General features: G+C 45.0%; 1 protein-coding gene across 3 annotated transcripts in view; it reads left to right on the top strand.

Moving 5' to 3' along the window:
• The window catches only part of KCNH8 (potassium voltage-gated channel subfamily H member 8), a 256,175-nt gene that overhangs the window by 102,647 nt on the left and 140,339 nt on the right, over positions 1–13,189 (top strand). For all 3 annotated transcript variants that reach the window (XM_029071286.1, XM_029071289.1, XM_029071285.1), the window contains exon 3: positions 942–1,073. In XM_029071286.1, coding sequence (XP_028927119.1) covers positions 942–1,073 — 132 coding nt within the window. The remainder of the gene's footprint in view (positions 1–941; positions 1,074–13,189) is intronic.

A 13,189-nucleotide genomic window follows, 5' to 3' on the forward strand; every position in this document is an offset into this window, starting at 1 on the left:
ATGGAACCATCTCTGTTTGTGGCCATAGACTCCCCCCGAAACCTTTGCCGGAATTGCTCTGGAAACAGCGGGACCTGGGGCCCAGTCAAAGGAGTGTGGAGGAAGGATGAAGCGGTTTCACTAAAGACTAATCCTGCTGACAATACAAAGTCCAGGGCAGGAAATTGTATTACAAAGTCCGGTGCAGGAAATTGTGCCTTCATCACAATTTGAAGGGTTGAGATATATATGTTTGTGTGTATTTTTTTCCACCGTGCAAGATGTTAAAAGTAGGCCTTCTCATCTCTGTGGTATTTAGTAACTTGTTTTCAGATTAATGGTAGAGGAAATAATTTACAATTAACTGTTATTTAATAAAGAAATAAGTGAATTTACCGTGACTCATCGATAAAGATACATACCGAGTACGGGCATGCCCGCTTTTAATCAGCTATACCCCTGCTTTACGTCTTGTTTAAAGTAAAGAAGTGTTGTTTTCGATAAGTATCGTGATCTTTGAAAGAGAATTGAAGAAGGGTTTGATCATTGACCTCAAATTGAAGAAGTATCAGAATTAACGGGGCACTTCAGATGTCAGCTTGTGTCTCGGGGGTGATGATACGTTTAAAATGTACCAACATCAATAAAGAGTTCGCAAATGTGGTTGGAGAGAAATAAGCAGCTTCATTAAATTATGTTGCTGCCCTCAGAGATAAATTTTCTCTTAACGCATGTCTGAATTCTAGAGGAACAGCTTCAGGGGGAGAGGCATGTAGATATCCATGAGCTTGACCGCCCGTGCCTAGCTCCTGATCCTTTTAACTGCCCTTTCTCAGTAAGAAACTTGTCCTTCGGTTCAGAAGTGAATGAATCGCGGTGTCGGTGATTCGTACTTTGTTTTGATTTTTTTGTGTGTGTCTAGGGAAAGATAACCAGTGGAATGCACCCCTTTATCTTTACAGGGTCTTCATTTTGGTGCCTATTGGACATCGTTCCCATAAAGAATGAGAAAGGAGATGTGGTCCTATTCCTGGCCTCCTTCAAAGATATAACCGATACAAAGGTGAAGCTTACCCCTGAAGATAAAAAGGAAGGTTTGTACGATTTTCTGGAAACACTGACAGATGGGGCCATGTTTTGAGAGCGTTTGTTTGGGGATGTGGATTGCGGAATTTGTCACGTAGAGTGTTAACGGGAAATTTTCACAATTTTTGGAATACGATTGGAGCCGAACCCTGCTAGTTGCAATAGCGTAGGAAGTAATGGAGTTATTTTTCTAAAGTTAGAAGGAACGCTGGATACTTTTTAAAAAGCAAGTGCTCCACTATCTCTCTGGTAGTAATCAATTACATTACCCTAACGGAACAAACTGGGCTATGACATAGAGATCTAATCCTCAGAGTTTTAGAATCGAGTGGGAAACAAGAATCAATCCATTATTGTGTGAAGTTTTACTTCCTGTGCTTTAAAGGGAAAGACAGTGTTGCGATTTAAAAATACACATACACCCTTCAACAATTTGGGACCTATACATTTGTGTTGCTCTAAGAATTATTTCTCAAGAATCTGCACAAATTTTTGGTCTGTCTATAGGCTTTTGTGTCTAATTTTTTTTTTTAACTCACTGAATAGATCATTGGTTTTCATGCAAAATAAGAAATAACCTCTAGGATAGATGCTGCCATTGCACAATTAAAAAGAAAATAGTGAAGCCTGAGAAAGAGAAGATAATTCTGTGGGGATTCTTCAAGTTAGGTGAATTTAACAGGAGTTACAGTTGTCATATAGCTTAATTTTTTTAAATCTAATGCCTGTTCACCTAATTCATTTTTCTAGTTAAATGAGAATCCAGCATATTTTGTATTTTCATAAATTCAGGAAAACCCTTGTCAAGGTTTGGCTTGTTTTGCAACCTTTTGCAAGAATTACCGGAGTTCTCAATCTAACAATTGGAGAGTAACTGCAGATTTCAGCCAGGCGAGATCTTCTCAAGCAACAGATAAAAAATAACCAAGGAAGCAAGAAAATCTTCTGAGTAGTTATATTTCTAACCTTCACTTCTGCGTTTTAAGAATTCAGAAATAGGCCTACTTAAATCCGAGAATTTTGATGCCAATAAACCCAGTCCCCTTGTGCTTTGAACCCACATGGCTTCTGTTTGGATAGAAAGGCCTAAAAGAGTGTAAATATCATTTCCTCCCTCCTGGACACCAAAAGGGTGATCTCTGTGTGCAGCTGGGCCGGGTGTGTGGAAGTGAGTGTGTGTGAGGTGGGGATCGGGGAGAGCGCTCACGTTTCTTGCATAACTTCTCTCCTGCTTCCTGTCTCCCTTCCTAATCTCGGTTCACTGATGCCATTCCCTTAAAAGCCTCATTTCTGGATCCAATTAAAAGAGGCTGTAGAATGGGTTGCATTCCTTGCGTACCTACTTTGGGTGGAGCACTTTTGGAAGAGTACAATCGAAGTAAAAGACACCATCCTCACTCTTGATAAATTTACCCTCTGATGGGGAAATAGGTTTTCGTAGATTGATAGAGGCTTTGGGTTCCTAGTTTATAGGTTCTGGGTGAGTAGTGAGAGGAAAAAGGAGAGACGATAGGTGCAGTCTGAACCGTAAGAGTGGCTATTATAATAATGTAATAATTCTAATAATAATATTATAATGAGCCGTAAAGGAGGGGAAACATCGCAGTGCTCACTGGCATCCGCAGGACGAGCTCCGCTCCTCGGAGAGGAGGGAATGAAGAGAAGCAGCTTCGCTTCGTGGAAAGAGCACGGGCTGGGGATTCAGAGGATGTGGGTTCTAATCCCGCCTCTGCCACTTGTCTGCCATGTGACGTTGGGCAAGCCACTTGACTTCTCTGTGCCTCAGTTCCCTCATCTGTAAAATGGTGATTAAGACTGTGAAATCCATGTGGGACAACCTGCTTACCTTGTATCTACCCCAGCGCTTAGAACAGTGCTTGACACATAGTAAGCACTTAAGAAATACCATAGGTGTCATTATTATTGTTATTATTACAAGCAAGTGTCCGTTATCATCATCATTATTATTATTTTATGGGCGAGTGCCAGGCAGGAACATTCCCTGGATGGAGAGGATTTCTTGAACCAGCATGTGCATGTGTAGACTCAGGCTCTCAAAGATAAGAGGACATGGCACTAGTTCAGGGACGTCGTGTGATCTGATCAATCAAATTAGTGGTATTTATTGAACATTTACTTTGCATAGAGTATTGTACTAAGCACTTGGGATATAGAATAATACAGTCAAGTTGGCAGATATCATCTGGACCCTCGAGGAGTGTATCGTGTGAATCTCAGTGATAAGGACATGGTACGTGCCTAAAAAATGCCCAAGGTGTTATTACTGTCCTCATTAGAGTGGCCGGGGCTCCCCCGTGGGAGTCACCTAAAAATGCAGAGAGGGAGGGTTCAGAGTCCAAGCACTTGGAGGAAAGAACAGGGACTGCAGGCACTTAGGGATGAAGCTTGGGATGGGAAGAAAATGGAGAGGAGCAAGAGGCAGAAACTACATTTGCAGGGGAGAAGGGTCTGGGGAATAGGGGCCGAGGACTCTGAGGAGAAGGGCAACGGACGGGAGGAAAAGAGAGGAGGATGGAAGTACTGCAGAAGGACTAAGGAATATAGCGGTGGCATTGCAAAGTGTGAGAAAGTCTAGTAAAATGTTTGATTCATTCATTCAATAGTATTTATCGAGCGCTTACTATACGCAGAGCACTGTGCTAAGCGTTTGGAATGTACAGTTCGGCAATAGAGACGATCCCTGCCCAGCGAGGGGCTCACAGTCTAAACGGGAGAGACAGACAGCAAAGCAAAACGGAACAAAACAGAAGCAAGACAACATCATCAAGATAAATAGAATCAAGGAGATATACACCTCATTAGCAAAATAAATAGGGTAATGAATAATATATACAAATGAGCACAGTGCTGAGGGGAAAGGGGAAAAGCAGATGGTGGGGGGGAGGGAAGGGGGAGCAGGGGGAAAGGGGGGACTCAGTCTGGGAAGGCCTCCTGGAGGAGGTGAGCTCTCAGTAGGGCTTTGAAGAGGGGAAGAGAGTTCGCTTGGCGGAGGTGAGGAAGGGGGGGCAATCCAGATCAGTGGTAGGACGTGGGCCGGGGGTCGACGGCGGGATAGGCGTGAACGGGGGACGGCGAGGAGGTGAGCGGCAGAGGAGCGGAGTGTGCGGGGTGAGCGGTAGAAAGAGAGAAGGGAGGTGAGGTAGGAGGGGACAAGGGGATGGAGAGCTTTGCAGCCAAGAGTGAGGAGTTTTTGTTTCGTGCGAAGGTTGATAGGCAACCACTGGAGGTTTTTGAGGACGGGAGTGACACGCCCAGAGCGTTTCTGCAGAAAGATAATCCGGGCAGCGGAGTAAAGTATAGACTGAAATGGGGAGAGAAGGGAGATCCGAGAGGAGACTGACACAATAATCCAGTCGGGAAATTATGAGAGCTCGTACCAGCACGAACTCAGAGGTTTGCACGGGGTGGAAGATATTACTTTGAAATCCTGCCCTCTCGGAGCTGCTTCCTTCAGACCCTAGTTTTCCTTAAAAATTACATGGCGAGCCTGCATATGTGAATTCTCACCTTAAAAACAGAAGAACATAGGAAAATATACAGTAGACCAGAAGGAGATAGGCTGAAGACTTCATGGGAGGTGAAAGGAATTTAATGGAGGATGGGGTTATTCGGCCATAATGGTGCTACATATGTATGCAGTGAGAATTTTCTGCAGTTGAACCAGAGATTATTCCCCAGGTAATTAAAGGAGTAGCACGTAACTTCAATCCTATCTTGTAGACTTAAAAATAACGTGAAAAATAAAGTGTCATCTCTTTACTTTCTGAAGCATAAGCACGACCTGCAACTTGAATTGTCCAGTCCCCGAGCCAGTCACTAGTTGCAAGGAGTTTCACAATCAGCCTTCCAGTAGTGGGAATCCTTTTAATTGGAATTTGCAAAGTGTGGTTATAGATGCACAATTAAAATATTTTGAATAGTGCCAGAGCCTGTTGGGAGTTTGAGAGGAGTGAAAGTTAACCCCAGAGGAAGTAGAATGTGACAAAACAAAAAAAGATCGAAAAATAAAGGAGTGCCGAGCAGGAAAAAAGGTTTTTCCATGGAAGTCGAGAGAAAACAGAGCTTCTAAATCCAAATGATGAAGAGATAACCTTTTACATGAAAGAGATTCTTTTACCTAAAGAACATAAATTGGAGACGGAGGGAGCCAGGGTCATCAGATATGGAAATTGTGTAACTTTCCATGTTGTAAATAGAGATGAGAAAGGTGACCCATTTAAAGGAACAGGAGGAAAAGATGTAGGGAACCAGCTGGGCCATTATATCAAACCCAATGAAATATAAAAGCCGGCCCTGCCCTGGCGGTGATAGCATCGGCTGAGGTCAGACAGGAGAGAAATGAGGAAGGAAAGGAGATGAGTATGGAAAAATGTGGTAATTAAGAAGAGCAGTAAGAAGAATAGGAAAGACACACGGTCACCCACGATCGGTGGATCGCCTAGGTCAAAAGTATGCCCAAGACAGATAACCCAACTTGAACTGAAAATCAAACCCTGAAAATCACCTTTTAGAATGACTAACAAAAAGAATCAGACAAATCAAACAGAACTGCTTTCTTTCTTGAGATATACAGACCTTCTCAGACCTCTAAGGGAGTACGGTTTCGTTAGGCTGATCCAGATTATGAGAGTCCAAACTGTGACTCTTGCCCCTGGATGAGCGTCCCCCGTCCCGTCCGCCCCAGTGGAGATTTATAACTTCTGCGGACACTCACCAGCCCCGTACATCCTCTCTGCCCTCCTTTCGCCTCTGAGCGTAGTGAGGAGGGGAGTCCATGAAGATCTGTGCTATTGGCCAAGCCAGTGCAACTTCAACTCCCAGATCCCTGCCTCCCGGTACCGAGGCCAAATAGGGGAAGCTGCTTTTCGGAGCCTACTCTGCGCCCCGGCATCAGACTTCAAGCTTCTAGAGAATGCTACGGCGACACTTGGAATCCAGAACCTTTGCTGACATTCCAGGATATTTTGGGAATTCCAACACAGCTTCCTCCTCCTCTGATCCCTATCCTTACCTGGGAATGGCTCAGTGAAATTGGGACACGATGAATACCCACCTTTAATACAGGCAGTTCTCGATTTAGGATGCTTGGAATTAGGGTGAATGACACTTAAAATATTTCTCAATTGCAATTGCAATTTTACACCTCATCGGTTTTGATTTTCCAGCCACAGCCTCCACTCTGGCCCTAATTCTGGGGGCGTGGGTGGTGAGGGGGGCATTGGACCTGTAAGGAAAGAGGGAAACACTTGAAAAGATAGAATGGGGAGGGAAAATAGCTGGGGAGAAAGAACCTGGGTGGGATGGGAGGATTATTTCATCTCCAAGCAGAATCACTAGGAGCGTCCACATCCATTTTACCTCCTGTGAAGTAAAACCTGTTTACCTATCGTAGATCACCTATCATAGAACCTCCCTGCCTCAGTATAAACACATTAACAAAGCAAAAACACGTCGTTCCTATCCATATTGACTTCATAGAACTCTAGTCTTCACTCCGATGCCTGGATCATTTTTCCGTAAAAGCATCTTCCCCCTCCTCGCGAACCTCCAGGGGTTCCCCATCCACCTCCACACCAAACAGAAACCCCTGCCAATCGCATTTAATGCTTATTAATCTGCTCAACCGCTCCTAGGTTACCTCACAGATTTCCTACTACTGTCCGGCCCATACATTTCCCTCCTCTGGCGCCAACTTGCGTACTGTACCTCGTTCTCATCCGTCTCCAGTCACTTAACATCTGCAGCACGGTGTAGTGGGTAGAGCACATGCCTGGGCGTCAGAGATTCAGGGGTTCTTATCCTGACCCTGCCACTTGTCTGCTACGTGACCTTGGCCGTGTCACTTCACTTCTCTGTGCCTCAGCTACTTCATCTGTAAAATGGGAATTGAGACTGTGAGCCCCGGGTGGGACAGGGACGGTGTCCAAGCCGATTTGCTTGCGTCCACCCCAGCGCTTAGTACAGTTCCCGGCGCATAGTGAGCACGTAGCAAATACCATTATTATTATTATTTTATCTGGCTCAGTTTCCTCATCTGCCAAATGGCAGATTCCTACCTGTCCTCCCTCCTAGTGAGCCCCATTTTGGGCAGGGACTGTGTCCAACTTGGTGATCTTGTGTACACACCTCTGTGCTTAGTACGGGGCAGGTGGCTCAGTGGCAAGAACACGGGCTTGGGAGGCAGAGGTCGTGGGTTCTAATCCCGGCTCCGCCACTTGTGTGCTGTGTGACTTTGGACAAGCCACTTGACTTCTCTGTGCCTCAGTTACCTCATCTGGAAAAATGGGGATAAAAAAAAAATGCGTGTCCCACGTGGGACAATCTGATTACCCTGTATCTACCCCAGTGCCTAGAACAGTGCTCTGCACAGAGCGCTTAACAAATACCATTGTTATTATAATAAGTGCTTAACAAATGCCACTGTTATTATTATATATGTGAAGAAGTATCATTAATGCTCAAACAGCAGCTGAAGCTGGATCAAAAGTTTTCTACCATTCCTGTGAAAGTAGGAAGGAGTAAATACTTTGTTGTAACCTGGGTCATACAATTAAAGACAATAGTTTATTATACAGAAGTCTATCGGATCTGATGCTCTGGGGGAAAGTATTAAAATCCACTTAGAGAAGCGGCGTGGCTCAGTGGAAAGAGCGCGGGCTTAGGAGTCAAAGGTTATGGGTCCGAATCCCGGCTCCGCCACCTGTCAGCTGTGTGACTTTGGGCAAGTCACTTCACTTCTCTGTGCCTCAGTTCCCTCTTCTGTAAAATGGGCATTGACTGTGAGCCTCACGTGGGACGACCTGATTACCCTGTATCTACCCCGGCGCTTAGAACAGTGCTCCGCACATAGTAAGCGCTTAACAAATACCAGCATTATGATTACTTAGCTAGAAGAACATCAAAGTCTTCACCTTAGGTAATGCTGCAATCATTTTCTCTTTAAAATAAAACTAAAGTCTGTTGAACCTTAATGAGTCTTGGAGGAGTTGTGGCTACAGAGAAATATGATGAGAAATGAAGATGTGACCAAGGGCCCAACTGAATTGCTACACCAGTTAAGGCCTCCAGGGAAGACAGCCGGTAAAGCTGGCAAAATGGATTATATGGAGAAAGAGGGTGTACACTGTTCACTGCCTCACCGGAAAGGGTTTTCTAATAAATGTGTTAAGCTTAATATAAAATTGCTTTGAAAAGCCTGAAATTTGAATTTTTCCACAAAAGCAGGGAAAGGAGCTTTTTCGGATTTTTTCAAACGGCAAAAATGTTTTAGGTAAGTAGTCGTTAATTGAGTTTCGTAGCATAGAATGGTTTACGCGTCTGTTTTACGTGTCTTTTTACAACATTATCCAAGACCTCCGAAAGCTACTCCTGCCTACTCTGTCGTGCTCTTCCGACCACTCAATGCAGTGTTCATTCATTCACTCATTCATTCAATAGTATTTATTGAGCTCTTACTATGTGCAGAGCACTGTACTAAACGCTCGGAATCAACAAGTCGGCAACAGATAGACACAGGCCCTGCCGTTTGACGGGCTTACGGTCTAATCGGGGGAGACGGACAGACGAGAACGACGGCAATAAATAGAGTCAAGGGGAAGAACGTCTCGTAAAAACGATGGCAACTAAATAGAATCAAGGCGCTGGACATTTCATTAACAAAATACATTTCTGCACTCAGTGAGTGTCCACTCAGTACCACTGATTGATTCAGACTTTCATCTCTAACTTCCATGAGTTCTCCGTGGCCCAAAATGAGGGAGTCAAAGGTAGGGTCAGTTCAGAGCTCTACTGCGCAGAGGGTCCACAGAGACTAGCGAGGTCTTGGATCTCACCCTCTCGAAAGTGGCCCCAGAGCACATGCAAGCTTCCAGGATCTTCTTGAATGCTCCTCACCTGGCACTTCTCTGTAAACATTTTTATGCTTGGCGCTCCCATCAGAGTGTATGTAAACTCCGGAGGTGGAGCCAGGATTAGAACCCAGGTTCTTCTGACTCTCCGGCCCACGCTGAGCCACTAATAATAATGTTGGTATTTGTTCAGCGCTTACTATGTGCAGAGCACTGTTCTAAGCGCTGGGGTAGATACAGGGTAATCAGGTTGTCCCAGTGAGGCTCGCAGTCAATCCCCATTTTACAGATGAGGGAACTGAGGCCCAGAGAAGTGAAGTGACCTGCCCACAGTCACCCAGCTGCCAAGTGGCAGAGCCGGGCGTCGAACCCACGACCTCTGACTCCGAAGCCCAAGCTCCTTCCACTGAGCCACGCTGCTTCTCTGCGGAGAGAGCTATTGGAGTGCCTTAGGGCAGATTGGTAGGAGTTTTTGCTTGATGTGGAGAGGGATGAGAAACCTTGGAGATTTTGGAAGAGTGGGGAGACTTTTTTTTTTAATAATGGAATTTGGTAAGCCCTTACTATGTGCTGACCAGGTTGGACACAGTCCGTGTCCCACATGGGGCTCATGGTCTCATTCCCCATTTTACAGGGGAGGTAACTGAGGCCCAGAGAAGTGAAGTGACTTGCCCAGGGTCACGTAGACAAGTGGTGGAGCCAGGATTAGAACCTACGACCTTCTGCCTCCCAGGCCCATGATCTATTCACTACACCGGGCTTCTAATGCTACTCTAACTTCAGGAATTCATTTTAGACAGCCCAGGGGAGTGTCGGGGTGAAGAGTCATCACTCATGGGCCCCAAGTGGCTGCAGAGATCTGATGGTTGGCCTTCAAGGCACCCAAGTCAAGGAAAGGGTATAGTTTAGCAGTTTGTTACAGCGTTCCTGTTTGATTGATTCCTTGTACTCAACTTGGACTCTCTTGGAATACTCCTGGACCAATGAGAATGTATCCTATTTTTAACTCTCTCCAGGAAAGGAGATTCGGTAACTTGCTTTACCAAACCACGCCACTATTGAATAACCCTCATTATTAGAAAGATACTTCCTTTTTATAAAGCTTAAATCCCTCCTGTTGAATTTTAATCCCATCTTCTCTCATTTTGTATGACCTTAATTGAGATGGAGAATCGGCGGCCGCTGTTTTCTGCCTAATAACCCTTTATATAGCTAAAGACAGTTACCCTGAGCCTTTCATTTTTCAGATCATTTAGATCAATTTACTTTTCATCCAGTACCTTTAATCATCTTTGCTGCTTCCCATTTAATCCTCTCTAGAAACCCCTTTCACTGTGTGCAGAACACTATAGGAAGCACTTGGGAGAGTACTGTATAAAGGAATTGGTAGACATGTCCCCTGCCCACAAGGAGCTTACGCTATAGAGGGGAGACAGACATAAAAATAAATTATGGTTATGCACCTCAGTGCTGTGGGCCTGAAAATGGGCTGAATATAGGGTAAAATCCAAGTGACTAGAAGGGTGACTAGAAGGGAGAGGGATAGAGAAAATGAAGGCTTTGTCGCAGAAGTCCTCTTGAAAGAGATGTGATATAAGACCGATTAGACTGTAAGCCCGTCAAACGGCAGGGACCGTCTCTATCTGTTGCCGACTTGTTCATCCCAAGCGCTTAGTACAGTGCTCTGCACATAGTAAGCGCTCAATAAGTACTATTGAATGAAAGACCGTGAAGGAGGAGAGAGTGATGTCTTTCAGATATGAAGGAGGAGGAAGTTCGAGGCCAGAAGCAGGGAATAGGCAAAGAGTTGTGATGGCAAGATAAATGCAATTGAGGTACAGTGAGTAGATTGGCATTGGAGGAACAAAGTGAGTGCTGGATTGTACTAGGAAATCAGCAAAGTAAGAGAGGAGGGGGGCAAAGCGATTGAGTATTTAAAGTCAACGTCGAAGAGTTTCTCTCTGATGTGGAAGCGGTTCTTGAGGAGTGGGAAAACGTGGATAGAATGGCATTTTAGAAAAATGATCTGGGTTGCAGAGTGAAGTCTGGATTAGAATGGGGAGAGACAGGAGGCAGGTAGATCCGCAAAGAGCCTGATGCAGTAATCAAGGCGGGATAGGATTAGTGCTTGGAGAAGCACGGTAGCAGTTTGGATGAAGAGGAGAGGATGGATTTTAGTGATGTTGCGAAGGTAGAACCAGTAGATAGAATATTTGAGTTGAATGAGAGAGATGAGTTGAGGATAATGATGATGTAGATGGTATTTGTTAAGCGCTTACTATGTGCCAAGCACTGTTCTAAGCGCTGGAATAGATATAAGGTAATCAGGTTGTCTCACGTGGGGCTCAAAGTCTTAATCCCTTTTTACAGAAGGTCTCACCTTGTGAGCCCCTTGTTGGGTAGGGATTGTCTCTATCTGTTGCTGAACTGTACTTTCCAAGCACTTGGTACAGCGCTCTGCACACAGTAAGCGCTCAATAGATACGACTGAATGAACGAATGAATAAGTAGGGGGAATGGGGAGGGGAGGAGGGACTGAGGGAAAGGGAGGGCTCAGTTTGGGAAGGCCTCCTGGAGGAGGTGGGCTTTCAGTAGGGCTTTGAAGGGGGGAGAGAGTTAGAAGAGAGTTAGTTTGATGGATGTGAGGAGGGAAGGCATTCCAGGTCGGCGGTAGTACGCGGGCCGGGGGTCGACAGCGGGAGATGCGAGAGCGCGGCATCGTGAGGAGGTTAGCGGCAGAGGAGCGGAGCGTACAGGGTGGGCTGGAGAAGGAGAGAAGGGAGGTGAGGTAGAAGGGGCCTAGGTGATGGAGAGCTTGGAAGCCAAGAGTGAGGAGTTTTTGTTTCATGGGAAGGTGGATAGGCAACCACTGGAGGTTTTTGGGAGGGGAGTGACACGCCCAGAGCGTTTCTGTCGAAAGATAATCCGGGTAGCGGAATGAAGCATAGACCGGAGCCGGGAGAGACATCCCCCTCCCATCTAATCAGCTGTGCACTTGTTTTTCCATCCAGGAACATGGTCTAGACTGCTTTTTCTCAGTTGGTAATTTTATCGTGCAGGAAGGATATATAGATTCCTGAGACTTCTATTGACTTGTCAGAGTCTCTCAGAAAACGAGGTGCTGCTAGCACTCTTCCATTTTGCTAACGTCGCCAGGCAGAATGTTGGGATGACAGAGAACTGTTCGGTCTGAAAAGCAGTACTAAATCATAGAGATTGGGTAAGAGATAAAGGTTCTTAGATAAACTGAACAAACATGGCAATCTTTTTTGATGAGCCAAGACTTCGCTCCAAACTATGGATAAGTAACCTAAGCATGCAAAAGTCTGGATTGCCTCATAGACTTAGTGAAGTGTTTGGCGCCTAGTAAGCGCTTAACAAGCACCATTATTATTATTAAACCGGTGGAGGGATCAAGCAATACCTGGGTTCAAGTGGTAAGATGTTCCTTTCCTACTCAAAAATTGTTCCTCTAGCTAAGTGATACATTTGGGCTTTTTCAGAGCAACCTATCTACTGAGGAAGAGCGGGTGCTTCGAGCACTAATGCTAAAAATATAGGGTCCCTCCCTTCCAAATTCCAGCTGAGGATGCATTTCTGCCTGCTTCCAGTGTCCAACGTGAACAGGGAACATGTCTACCAACTCTCTTGTTCTCTCCCAAGTGCTTCGTACAGTGCACAAAATAAATGCTCAGTAAATACCATTAATTAATCGATTAAAAGAAGAGCCTGGGTCCAAATCGCTGTGATTTCACCTGATTTAAGGACTCGATGCATGTTGTTCAGGTACTTACTAGTGGAAATCAATTGGATCACTACATGGAAAAGCAGAGACAGTTCATTTTCACAGTATATTTTGTCCTGGCTATCTGCCTCATTTTGGGGAACAGTTAATATTCAGAAACAGTGGAACATCAGATTAAAAACCACAGTGACGTCTATTTAAGGTCAGCTTTTCAACGGCCAGTGGTGCACATATGCCTGTGAGAAGAAATCCCCTTGAGCCCATAAAGACAGAGAAGCACTGAATATGAACAGAAAAATAATTTCAAGCATCCTTCACATTATTTAAAACAGTGTCAAATGGTTCCTCATTAGTAAGGCCTTCCCAAGCGATCCCTAACGCTATTTGCTATTCATCTATGGTGTCCCTGTTAAGAGAACAAGGATCAAACTCGATTTTCAGAGCCCCACTCAGAGTACCAGGCTTCCCTTCTACACTTTATATCCTTTGAACTCTCTTGGCAAAATGACTT

The sequence above is a fragment of the Ornithorhynchus anatinus genome, chromosome 8, assembly GCF_004115215.2.
Source record: "Ornithorhynchus anatinus isolate Pmale09 chromosome 8, mOrnAna1.pri.v4, whole genome shotgun sequence".
NCBI lineage: Eukaryota > Metazoa > Chordata > Mammalia > Monotremata > Ornithorhynchidae > Ornithorhynchus > Ornithorhynchus anatinus.